At 44.7% G+C, this 23131-nt stretch overlaps 1 protein-coding gene across 4 annotated transcripts; it reads right to left on the bottom strand.

Moving 5' to 3' along the window:
* Positions 1–33: 33 nt before the first annotated feature.
* Positions 34–22976, bottom strand: LOC120835454 (mitogen-activated protein kinase kinase kinase 12). Of its 4 annotated transcripts, none has more exons than XM_078091821.1 (14): positions 22825–22976; positions 12545–13072; positions 10175–10358; positions 9872–10063; positions 9248–9406; positions 7281–7439; positions 6990–7098; positions 5412–5521; positions 5151–5267; positions 4527–4664; positions 3442–4153; positions 2747–2814; positions 2191–2479; positions 34–2062 (listed from the first exon to the last, which is right to left on the bottom strand). In XM_078091821.1, exons 2-14 carry the CDS (start codon positions 13038–13040, stop codon positions 1976–1978), a joined length of 2820 nt encoding a protein of 939 aa, XP_077947947.1. In that variant the 5' UTR covers positions 13041–13072; positions 22825–22976; the 3' UTR covers positions 34–1975. The 4 variants fall into 4 exon arrangements, with proteins under 4 accessions (XP_077947947.1, XP_040060329.1, XP_040060331.1 ...); XM_040204395.2 differs by having other exon boundaries at positions 34–2065; positions 22825–22974; XM_040204397.2 differs by lacking the exon at positions 22825–22976 and adding an exon at positions 14943–15595.
* Between the last annotated feature and the right edge of the window lie 155 nt (positions 22977–23131).

The following is a 23131-nucleotide window of genomic DNA, read 5'->3' on the forward strand; positions in this document are numbered from 1 at the left end:
GTGTCACTGGATGAAGTATACTGAACACAGAGATTTTCTAGGTTTGGTTTTTATTTTAAATTGTTTCTTAAATATATTTATGGTACAGTTACAATAATAGAAAAGGGAAACGTTGCGGTTCATACAGGGGGTTTTCAATCAGCATCTTCGGAAACGCAAGTACCTTCACTATGGAGACACTAGAGGGCAGTATCGTTTTTTGGCAATATTTTGTCCTGTAGAAGGATTCCGATTTTTAAATCTTGGGTACAGTCAGTTTAAAATGTTCTACAAATTGTAAGTGGAAAAAACTGACAAAACAAAGCTGCCTTTTTCTTCTAGCTTATTGATTGGAACCTGATCACTCATAAGGAGCAGAATGCAGCTGGCTGATTTGCAGTCAGATTAAACCACATGTGCACAAGAAGGCTTTGTCAAGGGACACAAGTACATCGAGATCAGAGTTTTATGTTTTAATGCCACGATATTTAAATAGTTGCATCTGCCATGTTGCGGGTCAGCACTAGATGCAAGTGGCCAAATCATGATTTCATGGCTCATTTGTAGGTAAACACTCCTTTTATTTTGTGGGAGGAGAGGAAAAACTGTTCATCCCATTACTGCTTAAGATAAAAGGTAATTTCTTTCATCTGCCACAGATCGACTCTTGTTTTACTAACTTAACATTTACTGTCCAAAAAATGAGAAACTCATCATCTCTGCTGGTACGCGGCCGGAAGTTTGGCTAAATCGCAGTGCCAGTGAAAGAAAACTGAACCATCTGATGTTTGAGTGTTTTGTGTCCCTGTCATCCAGATGCCTTCAGACATTTAGTCTGCAGTCTCGTGGGTTTCTTTCTCAATGGATGGAGCTAATATTCTAGTGACAAACAAGCCACGCATACTTCATCACAAGCATGCTTTTCTATATACATCCCTAGATGTTCAAAATGGGGTTTTCAAACTGGTATTGCGTTTTAATACGGTAAACACTGCAATACTAATTAAAAAAAAAAAGCCCATCTGCTCTCAGCGAAGTCAGCTGTGGTTCTTTTGACCTGTGACGTGACAGGAGCGGACATATTGCTTTTTCTTTGTTCACACGTTACTCTTTTATCTGTGTTTTGATGCTCGGACATGACCAGAGGCTACAGTACATTCTACTAACATAAGCTTCTTGAGGTTCAAATAGAGTAGTGGCACCTAGTTACAAACATCAGCACCTTTAAATTATACAATCTCACGTTTTAAAAATTTGTTCATTTTACAACATCACATATTTACATAGATATTTAAAACACAGGAGTAGAAAATGGGAGAACGTAATCCGTGACTCGAATATAAATTAAAAAATGAAGATATAAATGAAAAATGTAAACGTGGTTTTTCTTAAGAATGTCAATGAATTCACTGTAAAATAACAATAAATTAGTGCATAACGTTATGGGAGAAAATGCATTATGACACGATAATCACAATAAAATTTGTACATTTCATGGACTAAGTGCAAGCAGAAACATCAGCGGGTGTCCCAGTGATGTCGACAATAGCAACCTTAGAATATAATGACACCCTGATAAGACGTTAGAGTCACATTCCCGTACGACGTGATGTGAAATGATATGACACACTTACTCATAACGGAGATAAAGAATACAAACGGAGGCGTTTTAATCGACGGTCGTTGCTCTGACGGCCGCCGCGCCGTCAGCTCGCCCGGTGCTCCAATTCAGTTTCACGTCCTTCGGACCGGTTTATCTCAGAGGAAATGTTTTTATCTGTTCAACCAACCCCCCATCCCACCCCACAGGACATCAGTGCTCCGAAAACACTCACCACATCAAGTGAATGTCTTCACTTCCTGCTAGTGATGACAGAGAAACGCCTGATTTCCGGACCCTCCCCCCCCTCCTCCCGCGATGCCTCTGGTCAGGTTAGAGTCAACGAGGCTTCGGGGCGCCACATCGGCGGGCGTCGGAGTGGGTTGAGGTGACTTTTCACCAGTTGGCTGCGGGCCGGCTGGGCTCCGCGCTGCCCGAGTGGTCCAGCTCTGCGCTGTCACAGTCCGAGTCATCGTACAGGCCCTGCTGTGAGGGACGAAGGCATGAATGATCGGATTTAGAGCAGCAACACACTCCAATGTGGATCTGCACATCTCTATATCCAATACATACATATCAGTATATGATGCGCTGTCCCTTCGTCTCCCTACCTCATAATTATGATCGTTAGTGGCGAGCTGGGTCTTGACCTGTCGGAGAACAGCTTCCTTCTCAGACAAGCCGTGGGTTGAGTCGGACGGGTCGGCGGGAATCTCCGAGCCCTGAGACAGCAGGTCGTCGCTCTTGTCGTCGAGGCGCTCGTCGGTGTTGGTGCTGACCACGTCCGGCGTGCCGCTGTGGGAGTGGTCGGTGGTGTTTCCCTCCTCGCCGTCCGACACCGACAGGTTCTCTGAGCTGAAGTTGGACAGGGACTGGCACTTGGTCATGCTCACGGGACGCCTGAGCAGGAATACAGCAGAAAAAAGTTTTTAAAAAAATAAAAAAACTGGTATTTTACTGCAGAGAAAAGTTATGGATGAAAAAAAGGGGTTTTAATAGGCAGAGTGGACAATTTTCAGGACAAAAGGGAAATATAAACATTTGTGTCTCTTGCTATTAAATTGTGGCTGAACACAAGGATCGCACTTGCGTGACTTTTTTTGTCGACGGTAATATAAATAGAGCACACCTTCAATAACTATATGTACATTTTTCAACAGCTCGTACCGTCTCCTTGGCAACTCCACTTCACTGTCCACCTCCCCCTCCTCTTCTTCTGACGACACTCCACGTCTCTGCAGAGAAAATGAGATTTATTCCCTGCCTCATTTCACATGAATCACCCTCAGCCCCGATAAAACCCCTGAGACGTCACCCCGAGGGGCCCCGTGTGTGAAAAGGGTCACTTTCGGAGAGCCAAAGGGACGGAGAATTCCATTGATTGAATCATCAATGCTTCTCGCTACTTTACAAATTCATCATTTCATTTGTGAAAAGTTGAACATAGAAATAGCCTCAGCTGAGTCCTGTTAGGAAGTTGCAACTACCACTAATTATAAATGCAGTAATTAACAACATAAAGGTATTTTAACCCCACTTTGTGGTTTGCATGTGTAATTATTATTTAGAGCATGGCATCTATATATACGGTAATATTGTTATATTCAACAGATTACAATAAGAAATACTATGACTCTAGACTGTTAAGTAAAGTAAATTGAACTTGCTTTGAGTCAAGACAGAAACAGCACAGAATGTGTTGCTTAACTGGGAACCAATCAAATCCAAATGTTGTATTTCTCACTGCTAATTAATCTTATGACCTTAGAAGCCAGAAGTGAAAAAGGATTTTGGTGAAACTAGGCCACAATTAGACACGCCTTTGTCTGACCAGACACCACGGTGCTGTTGGGGATCCTCACCTGGCTGCGTGTGACTGCTGCCCTGTAGAGCAGCGCAGCAGGAGTGAGGCGCTGGCTCCTGGGCGAGCGGGTGATGACCACCCCGTCCTCCTTCTCCTCGCCCTCGTGGGGGACGCGGGGGCTTCCGAGCGCGGGCGCCCGCCCCGCGGCGGCTCCCCTGCCGCACGGCGAGTCGGGGCTGCTGGAGAACGGGATGGAGGCGGCGTCCTCGCTGGGCGTGTCACTGCGTGGGGGTGTCTCAGCCAGGTCGTCCGTCCGCGCGCTCACGTCCGCGCCCTCCTCGCCTCCTCCGGTCCCTCTGCTCTCCCCCAGCCCGGCCGAGGCGCTCTGGCTGCCCGCCCTGTCCAGCCCCGGCATTACCTGCCCCTTCCTCCGGCCTTCCGCCTCCAAGGTGGTCGAAATGAGATCCGGGCTGGAGGAGTACATCTTCTTGAGCAGCAGGTCGTGCTGCAGGCCTCGCAGGGCGGCACTGGGGTCTAAATGCTGCTTGCTGCTGGGGACCGACGAGGTGGCGTTCACCATGGCTAAAGAGGAGGAGAGAGTGGCTTTCAGCTGAGCCAAGTCCCCACTGCTGCCTTTCCCAGCCTTCCTGTAGCGGGGTTTTCCTCGACGTGAGCGGCCAGGGGAGGTAGATCCCTTGTTGGGGATTGTGACCTGTGTCATTGAAGAGTCCAGTTTGGGGAGGATGACCTCTGACTTTAGTAAGTCTGGCCTGGAAAGAAAAGCGGGAGAGAATTTGCTTTTAAAAGCATTCATTGCTTGATCGGTGCAAGGTTATCTCGTGCATTCTCCTCTGCATACATTGAAGGAAGTATTCTCCCGTCAATGGCAAACGTTACTCAAATAATTACGTAATAGTTTGCGGGTAACAATAGTTGGCACGGCACAAAGGAATCAGCACAAATCACTTAATCTACGGTACACACAGGCAGTAAATATTAGCCGGGTTCAATTTAATCAGTTGTTGATTGTGGTCTCATTTCTTGATATTAACACAAATTTAGAAGACTTTTCTTTTAAGATGGCCTTGGAGTGCACATGATAATAAGGAGAAACTTGAATAGCCACAAATAAATGCTGCAGACCTCTTGTTGTATGAAGGAAGTTTCTGAGGTACGTTGCGTTTTTTCATCAGCTTCTCCATGGAGTTGGAGGAGGCCGACTGTCGGGAGCTTTGGTGCTTGAAGCAGCCCGGATACTTCTTGTCCAGTGAATTCTCCCTCCTGATGTTTACACACAAAGCCGATACTTGTTAAATGGATGTCAACGGGTACCCAGCATGGATTAAGAGAGCAGTTTGTTGCATGCGGTGGCCCGGTGTGACTGGGTATGATGGCCCTTCACTTTGCATTACCGATTCACTTTTGCATGCTTTTTCATTTTAAAACGATGTTGATGGATACAACTATTGTTTAAAGCACTTGAACAGCTTTAAACCATACTCTAGTCTACTTGATTTCTAACAATTGATTTGGCAGGATTGATAAATGCTTTTTACTCATATTCTCAGTGCAACCTGACAGAATCTCTAATAAACATTTCAATTAATTCAGACCACTTTGTAGAGACTTTTAGTTTGACATTAAAAGCTCTTTTTCTGTTAACAGCAAAAGCCACGTTATATTCCTTTTGATTAAATATACAAAACGTCCAAAGGGAATCAATTAAAAAAAGCAAAGGTTTCTGTTAATCAATGGCAGTTTTCTTACTTGTGCAGTTCTTTCTCTTTGAGCTCCAGCTGCAGCATGATGGCGTTGAGCTCCATGTAGAGATTGTTGGCTCTCTCCAGCTTCCTCTCGTAGTGCTCCCGGATGTCCAGTGCATGTCTGTGTGGGGAGACACATGAGAATCTAAATGTACAGGATTTCCAATGGTTGGCTTTTCTTTGTCTTTGTTAGTATCTCTTCCGATCTGTATCTGCATGTAGTTAAACGTCTTTTTTGTGTCCAGGTTACACTCTCTTTGCTCACCTGAGTTCTTCTCTGCGTCTTTTGATCAGCTCCTCGTCCAGCCTGTGAAGACACGTCCCTTCGGACTTGATCTTCTCAAAGTGGTGCCTCACCTCATCCCTCCACTCCACCTGAAAACACACGCGAAACACATCAAGCAGAGCGCGTATTAATGATTTACAGTAACTGACTGTTTCAGTCATTTCACTGGTTTAATTACTCTCTTTAGCTAGAGAGCAGGTACCTGCTCCGTTTTATATTAAGCTTGTTCTTTCCATCTACAAACACTTTCTTCCCGTTTTGATTTCTCTTTTTTATTATGATTTGTACACTTTGAAAACGCTGCACCATTCCTGTGTTTTTTCTGCCAAGTAACTAGTAACTTAACTTTACATTTAAGTAATAACATTAACAGGCAATCTCAATATTGAGAATAAACTGCATTAAACTGTCAGATGATAATCAATACACACAGAGCAAAAATGAACATGAACTGAACACCAGAAAAGATGCAACATGAGCATTTTCTTGCACACGGTGGAGCGAAACAGCAGTTATCTGATACCTGTCATATCAAAGGACAAAGGGAGCCTGATATACGAGCACGCGCGTGTTCCATGTGTGTGTGTATTTCTTCCTGTGCGTGAGTGATGCTCTTCTTATTAAGCTAATGGACTCTGGTGCGCACTCTTCCACATCTCCAGTCCCCTCTCTCTCTCTCTCTCTCTACTCTCTGCGCCCTGCCATTAAAGCGATCAATACACTCCAGCAGCAAATACTTCTTTCTAACGTCACAAGAAAAATCCATTATGGGGTTGCAGCAGGGGAAGGGGACAGGGAGACAGGGAGAAATAAAGGATCAAGGATAAGTAGGAGCGAGTAAAAGAGGTTTGTATTTTGCATCATGAGACGTGGAGGACGCACTGGGTTGCTGCGAAAAAAAAAAGGAAATTAAATTGTATCAATTTTGTGTGTTTGTGTGCATGAGTGTGTCTTACAATTATACGTGCTTGCGTTATAAATGGATTTCTGGCTCTGCATGGCCGAGTAAATGCATATCTTCCGCACAATTATGCTTTTCTGTTCTCCTGTCCTTCATTTGTTTGGGTTCACAGTGGTTCAACATATCTGTCGTTGGCCTCCCCTTCCCCCGCCCTCTCATAGACACACCCTCACCATCACATAGACCTTCACCGTCCCCCTTGGATACGGAGGGAGGCTGCAATCTTTGACAAGGAACAAAGACCAAGGAATCAACAGTAATATGTTTTGATTGAGAGGACAGGTATTATTAGTTGGGGGGGTATTGCAGCTGCACCGCTTGTAGTTACTGCAGCAGACTGGAAACTAATGGGAGTAAGTTGACAGCAAAATGACTATTAGAAATACCGGCTGCTGTTGACGGGAGGTTTGCTATTAAGAGAAATATATAGCTCATGCTTACTTCGTCTGATCTGTCTGATTTATTTATATTCATTTGACCTGGGAGACTGAGACTTACGCATATGAAGTGTCTTTTATCTCTAAATACTTCGAAATACTAAAATTTGACTCATCATTTAGATTTCATGGTCCTTGGCTGGGATAAGGGAAACTTACCTGAGTCTGAAAATAGGTTTCTTGTGGAGTCGATAGTATATCTGCTGATGCGATGTCCAGATGCAGGAGAATCTGCCGGAAGGAAGGCCTGTTTCTCGGCTTGCAGTTCCTGCACCCAATTTAAACAAATATTTGGTCAGTAGTGTAATAAACATTGCCATGAATGTCTCATATTATTTAGATCCCTCTGTTACAGTGCTCTCTGCATAGATTATTCTCTCGGTGCTGATGCATCAACATCATTCTCCTTCATTCCATCTCTGTCTGCCCCCCTCCCCCCCCCCTACTCACCAGCATTGCCTCAGGAGTAGTTTGAAGCTGTCTGGGCAGCTATCAGGTACAGGCAGATGGAGACTGTTGTTGCCCACACCCCAGATGATGGCAGAGGAGTCCACATCCTTATAGGGCACCTCTCCTGTCAGCATCTCCCACAGCACGACGCCGAATGACCTGCGGAGGGACGTGGAGCATTGACTTTCCGACACATTGATAAAACGATGCGATGTGACCCCGATACAAGCGGCCTGACTGAAATGTCACACCTTCAACTTGGCAGAAATGGATGTCGAGATCTAGATTACAAATCTGAAGGCATACATTGCCCCTGTAAAAAAAGCCTGGGGCGTCAATGCCTTGCAGGCAGTGTTTGGTACCTTATTATAATAAGTTTAATCAGTTTGTATGGAAACCTTTATCAATGATAACATTTTTCTAACGTTAGTAGTTCCGCAATAATGTACTGGATATTTTGGATTCCCTTTTATGTATAAATATGAATCATATGTACACACTGATAAATACATCACCTTTGTTGTTACTAAGTAATTAGTAACAACAATGGTTTTTGCCACAACGCAAAGCTTTTCTTCGCCGCAGTTCAGTGTTCCATTGATGAGCTCCGTCTTTGTGTGGTAGAAGAAACCAGGCGAGCGGCCCTATGGGGAAGGTAACTAAGGCAAGTCTGTTGTTGGAGATGCCGAGAGGTTGCCATGGTGACCATTTACAGTATCCAAGGTGTCAATAGCATCACACACAGCATTGAGGATGTTGTGTTTAAAGGTGGATTTATGGTTTCTTCTCCATCCAAGAGAAACTTAATTTCTAAATTTAAAAGTTAATATTTTCTGTTAATTAGATGGGTCATTTGTTTATTTCTATACAGCATAGTATACTTTGGTATTCAAATGAATGTTCCATTCGTGATTGCAGTGATACTGCAATCTTTACTTAAAGATAAAGAAATGATAATCACCACTTTGTTGTTGTTGTTTTTAAACCAAATTGTACTCATCATTTCTTTTGAGAACTTTATCCAGAAGCTTAATAACCAAGGGAAACACATTCTTTCTGCTTTACATAATACAATGCTGTATCAGAAACCAGTCAATTCACACTTTTGGCTCCATGTTGACTTAATTTTCCTTTTCTTTGTATTTAATGGTATTTATTATTTATTCTCCTATTTATTGTGTGTTAATCTGTTCACCTTGTGACAGCCCACTGCAGGAGCAATTATTGTTGAATTGATTTGAGTTCAAGTTAAAAAAGGGTTGCAATTTAATTAACTTTAAGATGTGATTACATTAAATTCTAGCTCTGGTTTCCTCCTTTATAGTCCTAAAAGATCAGACATGACATGAGTTGTACCAGCAAGTATGTCAGCACAACACAATACTTCACCATATAATACTGACAGGCTCTTTTCGTGGTATGATCTATGACATAACTTACATACATTTAAGCAAAACTGGACAACGCACACCCGCGCCATGTTTTCATTCCACAGGAAAAGCTTTTTAATCCTATTTTCACTTCTCTGCTAATGCACTGCTGGCCTCAGGCCAAACCATCCGCAGGCTCGGAAGGTTATTCCAGCCTCTCCTGAGCACTGCAGCATCTGGCAAATCAATTATTAAATTAGCCAGCGTTCCTTTCAGGACGGAGAGGAAGAGTGATGGAGGGATGTAGGATGGGAGAGAGAGAGAGAGATAGAGGGGGAGATGGTATTGGGGGGGAGATCAGGACTTAACATAGGGCAACCCATCAGATTTGGCCTGGGCCCTATAGAATTTCATGTAATGAGATATTGTACATAATACTCAATAGATTTTCTGGAAATAGGATCCTGCGTTCTGTAGTGTAGTAGGCTGTAACTAATGGGATTTCATGTTAATTCAATGACATAAAACAAATCATAAGGGGAAATTGCAGAGGTTCACCAGTGCAAAAGGACAGTGTAAAACGGTTGTGACACCTACCAAATATCCACTTTCTCTGAGACGGGTTCGTTGCGTATGACTTCGGGAGCCATCCAGGCCACCGTACCAGCGAAGGACATCTTGGTGCTCTTGTCACTGAGCTCCTTGGATGTGCCAAAATCAGAAATCTTCACCGCGTCATCATACGTGATCAGCATGCTGGAATCAAGCGGTAGACGCAACGTTTATTTTTGAGTGTTTTCTTGGTACACAAATAAGAACAGCTTGAAGTTAAATTGTCTGTGATCCAAATGTTTACCAAATGTATTTAAAACGATCATTGAGTCGGTCAGTCCATTTTTGTGTGGGAGTTAAGCTGTTGCAGGGTTGTAGATTAGCCCAATCGCAGCATCTAAATTAGTCCAATCAAGGTATCTTTGTGTTGAGCAGTTGTTCCCAAGCTGAAGGCTAAGAGATAAATCGTGTGGTTTGCGAGATGATTAAAAGGAGGAAGGAAGAAAAAATATTTATTGGATAATTGAATCTGTATCTATTGGATAAAAGCATCACAATGAGAGGATCCATCTGATCCCTTTGGACCTAAGCTTTAATTGTGACTATTTAGTGATGTGAGAGTTAACTAAACAACCCTAACAACCTAAACAACAGGTCTACAAAACTCACTTTGGTGACTTGAGGTCTCGGTGGATGATCTTGTGGAGGTGGAGATAGTTCATGCCCCCGGCGATGCCCATGGCCCAGTCCATCAGCAGGGAGGGATGGATCTGCCTGCCCGCTCTCAGCACCTCAAACAGCTGTCCTTGGGCACAGTACTCCATGATGATGCAGTAACACGGAGCCTGGGTACAAATACCTCTGTGCAGGGCAGAGATTTACAACGTGGAACAAGTTAAGAATTGATACAGTGCAAGGAAGGAGCTCTGCCCATGCTCTGATCTAATGACCCCACCGATAGCTCTTACTTACTTGAAAGTGATGATGTTGGGGTGCTTGAGCTTGCGCAGGTGCTTGATGTCCGTCTCTTTGATGTTACGCACTTTCTTGACAGCCACTTCCTGTCCGTACAGTTTGCCCAGAAAGACGGCGCCCTGCGCTCCGCTGCCCACCCACTGCAGGTCCGATATCTCCTCGAAGGGGATCTCCCACGCCTCTGTGGTCAGGGGGGGGGGGGGGGGGGAAAGAAAGATGGGAGGCCAAGCAGTTTGTGAGCTTATTGCTGCAGTAACATGTGAACTATGGACCCACAGCAGATTGATGATTATTAGCCAGTACTGACGCCACAAGAGAGATGTGGCAGCGATGCTCTCGTCCAACAGAGCAAGAAAGCAAATGTGGTTATTCCTGTATATGTTGAACTATTCCTTTAATATGTCCACAGGGTTAAATGTTACACAAATGAAACAAAAGTTTAGTTATGTTGTTGCATACGTTCAAAATCCGTTCAAAAAAGTTAAAGCTTAAATTAAGCTTTCTTGAATAAATCTGGGGGCGAATGGACTGGGCCATGGGCATTGCCGGGGGCAAAATTTACTAAGACTTTTCATACCAATAACCCTGAATGTTGAACTAGTAGCAGCAAGCATACAGCAATGCAAAACAATTAGCTATTGTACAAATATATCTTGCAGCTTTAATAGTAAAAGCTGTAACAGGTTCCGGCTCTCACAGTCAACAAAGAGCCTAATTTGAAATATTTTTCTGTTGTTGAACCTCACCTCAACCTAAGACTCAGGGTGTGCAGCTAATCTCCTGCGGGTAATTCTCCCTCAGCCTCCTAAATCCTGCTTAGTGCCATTGTGGGGCCGATGCAAAACAGGGGTCCAACGCTCGGGAGGTGGGGTGGGGTGTGGGGATGGGGTGGTGCCGGATTTGAGAGACTAATGGGCATGTACGTTGCATATGGAGGTGGAGGGGGATGATGGTGGTAGATATGTTTGTGTGTGTGTGTGTGTGTGTAAAGAGAAAAGAAGGTGTGTGTGTGGGATGGTCCCCCTCGGGTCGGCAAGGGTCCATGTGGCCGAGAACACATCATTAACACGGAGAAAATATACAGCCTGCTCTGCTGCTGTTCCTGAACTTGCTGGAAGAGGATTTAGACACATTTATCATATTAATAAGGATGTTATGAATGATTAATGATGCCCTGATAGATTGAGAACACTGTCTCTAATGAGCCCCTCAAATGTTCCACAATAAAGACATAAGGCCACATCTGACACACCCCAATGTTGCCGGGTCCGCTTTGTTGATCTGAAGAGTTGATGAAATCTAAAGCACCACCAAGCTCCCCTTAGTCCTTCACAATCCATAAAGAACGGATCATTTCTCTGCATGTTTGTGCTCCATTGTGCCTTCCAATCAGAGCTTAAGAATAGAGCATTGTGATAAGGTAGATAGGGGCAGCGCCACTGAATGCCTATTTATGTCACTCTTATAATATCCGCTTTGCTCATGTGAGTGAGTGCGACTGCCGCACAGAGAGGAGGGGAGCAGCGAGGTGCAGATGGGCTGGGGGTGATAACAGCACAGGATGAAAAGGAGAGAAAAAGGAGACAATGAGACGTGGATGGAGGAGGAGGTGAGGTGGGAAGGGGGTGCGGAGGGGAGATGTAGAAGTCAAACGGGTGAGAAAATATATGTGCACATAAATCTGCCATCTTCAGGCCCGGTGTGCGATGCCGTATTTATTCCATCAAGTTTGTTTTTGGCATCTTATTTTTTGTGTTTGCGTCGATGCTAGATATTAAATGTTTTTTTTTTAAATTTGTGGACCTGTTTATGTGTGTGTGTTCAGCCATATCTGGGTTCCCATATGCGAGTGGCAGGTTCGCGTTAATAGAGATGAGAGACGCAGGTTCGGAGCGTGGCCATGCATAATTCATGGGGCAGATTTGGCGGAGGAGTCCCCGGGGGAGTTGTGCGCTATTGTAGTGGCTGCAGACATAAACAACACAGCGTCACAGGGAGCTAGTCTTCATTGGTGCGGGTGGGGGTGGGGGGGGGGACGAGGGAGAAGGTGCGGTGGGCCCAATCAGGCATGGTTGGGGGGAAATATCAGGGGAATAAGAGCCCTTTGCAGCTTTGATAGAGTCTCTCTCTGGCTGCAGCTCTTTCACGTCGAGGAAAGTGTTTGTTTACAACATGGCCTTTGTGGGAGTCATTTTTCTACCAACTGTTTAATGTAATTAAACTGGAGGATAAAATCATCCCATTAGCATATCAAAGCTTCTCTATGGAATTAAATGGGAGCTGGAGCTTTGCTTCATTGGAAACCAATGTGTGTGCAGACGTGTTTGTGTGTTTCCAGTGAAGCGTTTTTTCGACTGCTCGACTTACCGTCCAGGCCGTGTTTGTGCTCCGTGGAGTAAGCTTTGCCAATCATAGTCCAGACAGGCCGCAGACACCCAAACAACCCCTCCAGAAACCCTCCTCCCCCTCCGGTGGACTGGCACTGTAGCCTGGCGACACCCGCTTGGCTCCTGACGGCGCTGCCTTCCATCTCCTGCCCCTCTCCCTCCGTCCTCCCCGGACCCCCGTCGTGCTCGTGTAGCTTCAGGACACTGTTGGCAAAGTGCTCCTGTTGATCCTCGTTCGGTGTCTGGTTGTGTGCACAAGTCTGCCCCTCTCCACCTCCGCCGCCCCCCGGCTCCACGACGCCTCCGGTGTCCATGGAGAGGACGTTGCGAAGGACGCACTGGGTCGGGGTAAGGTCCATTTCTGGGGTGCAGGGCGTCTCGGCATCGAGGCGACGGAAGGACGGCGGGTCAGAGAGCGGGCTGTTGAAGCCGGAGAGAGAAGGCGAGGGGGCACGTGATTCATGAATAAGCGCCATGAGGGCCGTTGGTCATCAGAAAAACTAGAGAGCTGGACGAGACCAAAGGGAGGGAGAGAGGAAAAGAGGAGGGAACGTTAGAATTATTCTCTCATACTCTGGGAGCAATGAATGCTTATTTGGCAGAAGAGATTTTTAGGAGAGCGTCACCTCTGGAAGACGAGTACTAAGGCTCCTATAAGTAGGCCCCTGAGCTAGAACTTCCCTCAATTTCATGCTGACATGGAAGCACACCTCCATAAAACTATGATCAACATCCCAGACAGGCCCATTCATAGTTTCTATGTTGGATCCCCCACTGCGTTGCAGCTTTTTATAGAGAGGGACCCTCAGGACCGTGCATACAATGTTGAGAGCTCAAAACAAGAATGTGCACAATATTCAACTGCAGTAAATTGTTCATCTCGTTCATCTTGTTCAAATGGAAGAGTATGAAACAAAAAAGAAGGTTAGGCATTTCTGGCAGCCCTAAAAACAATGTATTTCAATTTCAATTTGAATGGGTAAATAAACATAGAGTGGTCTGCACTGCATGTGCTTAGCGAGCAATGACACCAACTTGTGGGTCATGATGTCCAATATCCAAAGATGTGAAATCGATGCCAGAATGTAGAACATGATTCAGCGGACAAAGAACAAACGACAAGCCTGCCTGGATCATAAATCACAGGAGGCCTCAGCTCAGGATTACTGTTAATGAAGTACTGCAGAAAATAATATCAGACGACCTCTAACAAAGCTAACCTGGCAAGGTGCCACAGCATCCCAGCGCCTCAATAATGTCCTCACAGAACTTTACATATATAGTATTGAATTGACTTTTGGTTTATGATTCATGTTCATGAATAAGCAATGCCTGCAGAGTGATTTACATCCTACTGGAGCACCATCTTACACGTGTGGAAGAAATAACTCGCTGTATAATAGCGAGAGAATTCGGCAAGCCTCTTCAAAGCTTGTCATTGCACGGAGAACATCACATTCACGCTCAGCCGGGAATCAAAATGCACGGTTTCATGTCAGTGCCTTTTTAAATGATCCAGTAGCTGTCTGACAAGCACGACTAGAGGTGACAGGTTTTACCTGCGTTGTAAAATAATGATTAAAATCAACATCATTGTGTTGTTTTACTGCATACGAAGCAACACATGTGTTTTCTTCTAGATAATTGCAAACATGCAGCTGGATCAGTTTGCAGTTCATCATAGTCATTGCGAGGGGAGACTTCCAGTATCTGTACACACCCCCATGTTAATTTCAGTCAAATTACTAAACTTGAAGGTATTAACATTCTATTAAGACTTTTATATCGCCTTACTGTGAAAAAAGTATTCTCATGTGCCTTGAATCTGATGCATTATCGGGCCTCGTGCCACGGCCTAAAGCTGTCTATAACCATCAATAATTAAGGAAATAGCGAGAAATCATAGTCCGAAGCAAGAGAGGGCCTGAAGGACGCATCAAACAAACCAGAACCGGGCAGCTCAAAGTCATTGTATCCTTCTGCACAGAGAGAACCCAAAACCCCTCAGACACATCTGGTGTCGGAAATAATCCTTCACATCCGACTGACCCTGCCTGCTAATAGTCCCGCTCCGGCTCTGACTGGATCTATTTCCGAGGGATCAGCTGCGCTCCGTTACGGGCCGGCGCATCGTGGATGGAGGTCGGGAGTTTTTTTTTTTTTTTTTCTTGCGCGCATCATCGCGGCTCCTGCTGCGGGTTCAGATTCCCGCTGCGTCGGCGGCGGAGCGTCACTGACGCTACTGTCAAAACACACTGCCGCAGTTCATATTTCAATAACAAAAACGCCTTTTTGGGGGTTTGTTGGATAAAACCCACCGCGGTCGATCGTTTAACAGCCCAACCTATCACGCCGAAACGACGGCAGTCGTGTCCTACCTTAGTGCCGACAGCTGGAGTCCATCGCCGGTGACCACAAACGCGTATTTCCACTTCGCAGTTTAGGATTCGAACAACAACCGCCTGATAATTCTCCCTTTCTGGTCTTGTCGGTGAAAAAAAACAACCCAGCATCCACGCTCACTCCCCCTCCTCCTCTTCCTCCTCCTCCTCCTCTGTATCCAACGACGCTTCTCCGCCCTGGATGACTGGAGGTCTGCGTCGTCTCCCCCCAGCGAGCAGTAAACGCCGCTACAGCTGGAAACGTGAACGCTCCCTCGGTCCGCTTGTTTTTCCTGCTCTTACACCTCCTCCTCCTCCTCCTCCTCCTCCTTTTCCATTCTCCTTAGAGGGTGCGATCTGCGCATACACCAGGAATTGATAAGGTTTATCTCACCTATATACACTCGTAAACACCAGCGTGGGGAGGGGGAGAGGAGGACGAGGGAGGGATGCGGCGTCGGTGTCCTCCTATCAGGGGACGAGCGCGCGGTGACGAGCTCCGTGCGGTGAGACAAGGACACGGACACCGCGGCAGGTAAACCGGTTTGTGAGCGTGCGTGGGGCTACTCCGAGGCAGGGATGTAAGGGGTCGGACGGCGAGTGAGGTGATCGAAATGATGTCATCCCTAAAGCATGCAGCATTTGACTGGACGGCGCCGCGTAAATCCCTTCAAACCCTATTAACGGAAGAGTGGAACTGGTGCGTAATTTGTGAGCACAAACATAGAAGGTCCATGAAGGCAGGTCGTTGTTATGTATTATCATCTTCTCTACTCTCTCTACTGACCCATTTCTCTGCAATAGGGAGAGTGGGACAGCAAGGGACCTAAGTGAGGCCTTCCCCAGGCGTGATTTGTTTCCCTCAGCGACTTCAATGAACCCGAATGAAATAAAATACATCACTGTCATCTTTCATCACAAATTGCATTTTGTGCTCACAAATACCACAAGATCCTCATTGTCCAGGGTTCCTCAGATGTTATTTCCAAAGCGTGCGTTCCTGCCATTGTGCACGAGTGGCTACAAATCTTTGACTGTGTCATTTGTAGGACTATTTACACGCAGGCTTGCAAGGCACAATAAAGTCAAATGAACCCGATTTAGAATGTTGTTTGTGCTGCAAAATGTCCCGACAAAATAAAAAATTCAAAGTCCTTAGTGTACATAAATAATTGCTGTCAGATTTTAAGCCACAAACTGCACCCTTTAACACGTCATACCGCCATTTTTAAAGTACAAACCGGCTAGTCCCTTTCCTCAAATCCAACATACTATAAATCATAGAATTCCTGCATGAGTGAATGTCGGTGTAACTCTACAGGCCGACTGGGAGGTCATGAAATCACCGTAAACACAGAAGAATCTACCGAGAGTCAAACCGTTTGGCAGACGAAAGATGTGATGGTGGAACAGCTGGAGATCTCATGTCTGAGCCGTGTGCTTACTGTGGCAGTCTGAACAGTTGTAGCTACATGACCCTTTTTGAATGCTAAATCCAAATCCGGCCCTTATCTCCCAGATTAAGCTCGTGTTGGGCTTAAACCCCAACGATGACCTCATCGTGTTATAGTTGCAGACAGTGGGGGAAACCCTGGCTTATGCTGAGACCTGGCCGACCACAATACACAAGTACAGATGGAAAAAACAGATCACCGCACTGTGTTTGACGTCTCCACTTTAATTACACTTTACAAATAGTGTGCTTTTGTTTTCATTTGTACATATTTGAGTCACTCTGGGCCTCTTCCTCCACATGCAGGCTGGCCAAATAAACAAAGAGGAAGACAAAATCGCAATGGACCTGTATTACGAAAGCGACTAAATGTTTAATGCTTATTTTCTTTACAACATGTTGTTACACCCATCTCAGCGGGACGCTCTCAGAGAAAACGTTAAATTTAAATGACTTTTAAATGATTTTCACAATCTGATAAAACATTATCTTCAAGTCCCCAAATGGATATTCAAGAATGCCTTGCCGAGTATACTGTGGTTTATGAATGTTTAATGCTAGTTTTAATATAACATGAAATAGGGCGAAAATCAGCTTTTAATCATTCTTGCTATTTCATGCCATCCATTTCTAGAATTCTGTCTTAAGGCGATCTGAATGGAGCAACACTCCTCTATTCTATTTCTTTCTTCTTAAAACTTTCTCCATGATTTATTCATCAGTGCTGGTAGTTGGAGGACGGCTCGTTGTCGGAGAAGTTCAGTCCTCTGAGGCCCTGTACCGCTTCTGCTTCTGCTGTGGTAACAACAAGCCCAGACTGAATGCTGCAGGGTATCACTCCTTATCAAAAAGAACCCCCAACTCAAATCGGAAAAGTGACGGTAGAAAAAGCTGTATACAGTACATATATTAATTCAACGGGACACTCGTTGATCTTCAAAGACTGTACAGGGGATTCAGAAAGAGCTGCGTGCGTTCTCCTGCCACATACAATTCCCGCTGCATACGTGACCATCTGAGAGAGAACGCGCACCCGACAGCGCTTCAGTCAGAATACTGAATTAATGACTGCACGACCTTGTGTGGTATCCAACCAACTGGCTGATGTAAAACACTGCATTGTTTGGCAACATGCTCATAATCTGTAGGAAGGAATTATAGAGACGCCTGCATCGAAGGACGTCAAGGGGGAATGCCGTGTGTTTGGCTGGGAGTGTAACGTGTGCTGTGACAGGCCCGCTGCCAAATGGTCACAGATTATCAGATAAGGGGGAAGGTAGAGGTGTGTGTGTGTGTGTGGTTGGGTGTAGTAATGACGAGGGGGGGGGGCTGTTTCTGGCTCTGTGGAGGGCCTATTTATGGATCCTCATCGAGAGCCCCTTGTGTTAGTCTTTGTCACTTTCACTCACACACTGCTGAATAGGTGGCCAATCATCTAATCCACTCAACTTTGGTCCTAGAGGGAACGTGAACAAAAGAAGCAAAGATAATTGGCTCTCTGCTCCGACAACATTTTGACTGAAAGCCAACGGCGGAATACCGCAGACGCCCTTTCAGATTCCCGGTGAGAGCAAAACAGCAGAAATGTGTTTCTATGTGAACGTGTGCTTATGTATGTCTGCGTGAACGTACACACGGGTGTGATCCCTTCCTGTCTTTTGGGGGCAGCTGGTATTGGACGATGTTGTCATCAGGTTTGTGTTTCGCCCCCTGACAGGATTCATTAAGGATGGCGCCAACCAGTATAGGTGGGAGGATGCAAGGGGTTTGTCGGAGGGGGGAGGGGGGTTCTCTATTTCAACAAGATGATCTCACCTCCCGTCGGCAGCTCACGAGAAAGAGTTTTCATTCACAAAGTTCATCCGCTCCCCCACACACACACACACACACGTGCATGTGTTCATGAGCACATACCCATGCACAGCCTACACCATCTCCCAATGGGATGCACATGAAAAAGTTGAGCCAATGAAATAATATTCAGGTGAGTTCACTGTTGGGCGCCATGATTCCTCTTCCGGTTTCGAAACTCTATCAACGATGTTTGATGACGTTAATCATTCGACCGTGCCGCCATCACAGCATTACGTACTCAAGAAAAAGGACTGGATCAAAAGTTACATTTAGAATTTTCAATTACAAACACTGTGAACAATGGCTGTTGGCGGTAATAATGGAATAATATTAGCATTAATTTGAACGGACAATTTTAAGCGGATTAGTGGAAGATAAAAATCACACCCATGTTAGTTCTGTTTTGGCCTATCAGCCTGGCTATATATATATATATATATATATATATATATATATCTATATTCTCGCGATGTCACAAAAAATCCCACAAAAATCCACGTTAGGCTTCGAGTAATGTACTTGCACCCAGCAGGCCACGGCGCAGACCATCATTGTTCGATGAGGAGCTAATGGTTAAGGTGGGTGAGAGACAACAAGGTGAAGCGACTGTTTATTCAAAGCAACAATGGCGGTTGGCCTAGATTAATCAGTTATAGAGTAACAAATAATCGACTGGGTAAAGTTAGATTCTCCTGAGGGAATGTCTGTCTCTTAATCTGCTGAATGTGTTCTCCAATTAGTCCCAAACTATGTCCGTCCTGCTGTTTGCTAATAAGATAAGGTGGCTACAAGGGTTTTTAGAGCATTTCCATGTAAAGCAGCTGCCTGCTGCGGCTAAAATGACATTGAGGAGAGAAAGTCAACCAAACCAGTAAATTAGTACATAAAAAAGTACATAAAAAGCACAAGCTGAAGTTTGATTGCCACAGTTGTTGATGCAACACTACCAGCAAAACCCCTTTTGCTTACAAGTACATGAGTACATGTGATATATTGCTAACACGAACATATTGACCACTGCAGCTTTTTCATGATTTCAAGATGCGTCCAAGACAACTGGAGAACCATATTGACTCATTTGGCCACTCACTAAAATATGCAAATCCAGCATTTAGATCAAGCACTGCTTTGATCTACCGGGGGAGATTAGCGACTCGCCTGGTTTCCCTTTGAAACCTCTGCGAGGCGAAGCAGCCATGCAGCCGGGCGGCTCGCCGAGGAGAGCCTCTGGCAGCGGCCCGGTCACGAGAGGGTTAATAACAATAAAGAGGAGGTTTGAGAAACCTTCCTGAAAGTCACATGGTTTGTGCCGGGAAGGCGTGGGCGGGAGGAGCGCAAGGGAGGTGGAGCCGGAGGAGGGGTCTGGAGCGTGTTGCCGTAGAAACAGAATCCTCGGTTGGCCACGTGAAGTCAGAGGCGTAATATTAGGCGGTGACTGCAGTTAGATGCTGCTGGTGATGGTGAGGGTGGGTGTATGGGTGGAGGGGGGGGTTGGGGGGGGGGGGCGGATGACTCACACCGGAGGACGCACTCTGCATTCTAATGGATGGACACACACACACACACACACACACACACAAAAACGTATACGCACGGCCACAGATTCACACACCTTCACACACCTTCATCGGCGATGTGGCCAACCAACTCTCCCTTATGTTAGAATCTCCCATTTTTCCACACTATACATCGACTCCCGTGCAACGCAGCCTGGCGTTGTCCTGCACCACTCTACATCAACTTATAATTAATTCATTATTTCAATGATAGATCCATTAGCGCTCGGCTTGATGGCTTCACTTGCATGCGTTGATAAAGGGCATCTATTAGAGGGAACCAAATGCTGAGACAGGCCGGTAAACTATAGCCGTGTAATTGGTGACGGTATAATTGCACAGCACACGTGGCAATTAAAGCGTTAATATGTTTAAACCATGCTCAAGATTATCATTGGATTAACTACACTTCCCAAATGCCCTTGAGTGTAGAGGATCACCAGCTGTTTCTGGGGAAGTGTTAATAATTACGCGGACAATTCTTTTAGGCTGTTTTCTAGAGGCTGTTTTTTTGGCGGCTGGGAGACAGTTTGTTCCTCATTAGATCAGTTAGGAAGAAGTGTGCTGTGCTAATGAACCTTTTTCTCTCTGGGTGTGGGACAAGACTTTTTGTGATGCCTCGGGTTTTACCAAAGCGATTGATTAAAACAGCCGGCGCTCATGGCGGTGAAAATGAGACGCCCCAAATTTGTCAAATTAAAATCAAATATTTTTTTAATTCCTGGGCTATATACATCATGTAATACTTTAAAATAGTGAACTGGGGCTTGACTCATTTTGTTCGTTTTATGGTCATAAATCATTAATGTCCCAGTGTAAAAATATAATGTAATATATATATATATATATATATATAAATATATATATATATATATGAGAATATAACTTTACATCATCCCATGTCCATGTACTTTACTTAAAGGGAGGTTTGATTATGTCAACTTAGTAAACGTTTAGAACACAGAAAAGACGTCTCTACTTGTATCACACATAATTAAAGAGCACTATCGTATACACTTTGGACATTATTTGAATATATATACAATTTTTTTTACTATTTTCCCTTACAAAAACCACAATGTTCATTTGTTGTTATCCAGTTTGCTATTTTACATCGACAACAGAGTCAACATAGGAAAACAGCCTCTGCAGGGTATTAACTTCGGGGAATGTGACACTCACACACTTGCCCCGTAGCAAATGATCTATACTTTTTGAATGAACGCAGCTTTGCTCTTCCTTTTAAGGACAGCCAGGGAAGGATCATTTCCCATCATCACCGCGTGTAGAGCAGGAAGCAGCGGGGAAGATTACACAGGCAGTGTGACGTTTTCTTGGTTCCCGCCCACAGCTGCATCTCATGGTTTAGGGCGAGCCAATGGGGTGGGCTGGGGGGCCGGCTGACTGTCTGATACAGCGCTGGCTGGTGAGCATCAACATTATCTTCAGTCTTGTTTATTTCAGTTGGCCTGTGACTATGACTCATTCCATTTTGGGGAAAAAGGGGTCAGATACCGTATCGCTTGAGGAAACACACAAAAGAGACCAGATGTTCCTATGAGCAGTTCATCCAAAATCTCATCATTCCATCTCAGATGTTTTATTCAAAGGATTTTTTACACACCTGAAGACTTAAAAGTCCATCTAAATTTAACTGAACTTTGTAAACGTTTTGTGAAAATAGATGTTCTACATTTGTTTAACAAATCTGAGCAATTTTAAATTATATATGTATATTGTTTGTACTCCACAATAAGCAAGAATGACCTTGAGTCTTTTTTTTTTCTTGAAACCCCTTAAAGTTTTATTGATTTGTCTGTTTCTGGCTTTATTCTCATCTGTCTTTGAAGGTGTCTGTTCCAGTATGCAGCTGTAGATGTCCAGTAATGTTCTGTCAACACAGATCTTCTGTTTAATACGAGTTGATATTTTTACAATTTGATTGATATATTCAGAATAATAAGAGGTTGAGGCACTGTCTCCTAAATTTCTATTCTGGAGGAATACAAGTCATCAATTATACACAGTTATGCTAATTAAACCACTTGACCGGACCACATATTACCTGTATTAAGAGTAATTAATTCATCGGTAGTAAAGAGGGCAATTATCTATTGTTACAATTCTGTGATGGAAATGATGAGGCTTTTAGCAATACGTTATAGAAAATTTTTAAAATGAATAGTGTCGTCTAAAAAACAAGTAGCCAACTTCAAAGAAACATCCATAGTGCAACATAACCAGGCTAGTTAAGCCTCTTGTTTCAGGAAGTGCGCTGTCCATGGTGCTGATGAGGGCTGAAAAGCCCTAATGGCCAACACAAAAACTGACATATTTATTATTTTAGCTTGTGGCAGTTTGGAATGAATAGTCCCGTTTTTAAGTGAATGTTTAATTGTTTAATATAGCCATTGTGAAACTATTAAACGATATATTTGTTCACCTAAATGTGCAGTTTAAGAGCACAATCCGCAGAAGAGTAATTGCATATCGACTGAGTTTTTGCATAACTGAAACATTCATTTAATAAAAGTCGTGTTTCTTCATCACATCTGAGCGTCTTTTCAAGAGAAAACCTACAACCTCCCCCTCTACGGTACACGTGCGCCTGCTTCAAATCGATGCTCATCGATTTAATTAAGCTGAAATAAAGGGTCTCAATGTGCCAGTAGAGCTGGTGGCATGCAGCCATGCAGGGCCGATCATTCTCAGCAGAGCCATCGACCCCACAGCGCCACCTCGCGTTTGTGGATGCAACCTACGTCGCATCGAACGTCTCACTGGAGCGCTTCACTAGTTTCAACATGCGTGGCCTCGGCGGACTTCCCGTGGTTCCGAAAGACATCAATTGCATCTCTATAACTTTAAAAGAGCATGAGCAGTACCGCTGGTGCAATGTGTGTGTGCACACGGATTAGTGCACTTAGACTGAACAGTATTGCCAGGGTCGCAGGTAGGATTTAACCGCTGCAGGAAAAAGATTGTGCAAAAGATAAATGCGATAGAAAATAGCTACCTTTAACAGGATCGGTGTTGTGGAATACAGCCACGCACACAACTGGTTTTCACTGGTCGTTCGGATGTCCACGCGAGAAAAACCGTGAGAAGCGTAGTGCCTCTTCGGGGTGAATACAACAGTGGTCCCATCTGGTTAATTACCTTGTCAATAAACCTTGGAAGGTAATACCGCGAGAACGGGAGGCGGGGGAGAGAGCGGAGTCTGACCCTCCTCAATGAGCCTATAAGCCTCTTGCAGCTCATACATGCCCGTATTTGTATTAACTATAATCCCATGTGCCAATGCAATTAAATGCACTTTTGTG

Source organism: Gasterosteus aculeatus, chromosome 17 (assembly GCF_964276395.1).
Source record: "Gasterosteus aculeatus chromosome 17, fGasAcu3.hap1.1, whole genome shotgun sequence".
Classification (NCBI taxonomy): domain Eukaryota; kingdom Metazoa; phylum Chordata; class Actinopteri; order Perciformes; family Gasterosteidae; genus Gasterosteus; species Gasterosteus aculeatus.

What these genes read in the sequence shown, in the direction of transcription:
- LOC120835454 (XM_040204395.2), bottom strand. Translation starts at nt 13,040, where the DNA reads ATGGCGCTTATTCATGAATCACGTGCCCCCTCGCCTTCTCTCTCCGGC. An exon ending in AAACCTATTTTCAGACTCAG is followed by an intron (nt 5,522 to 6,989) that starts GTAAGTTTCCCT and finishes GTGTGTTTTCAG; the next exon opens with GTGGAGTGGAGGGATGAGGT. An exon ending in GTGGAGTTGCCAAGGAGACG is followed by an intron (nt 2,480 to 2,746) that starts GTACGAGCTGTT and finishes ATTCCTGCTCAG; the next exon opens with GCGTCCCGTGAGCATGACCA.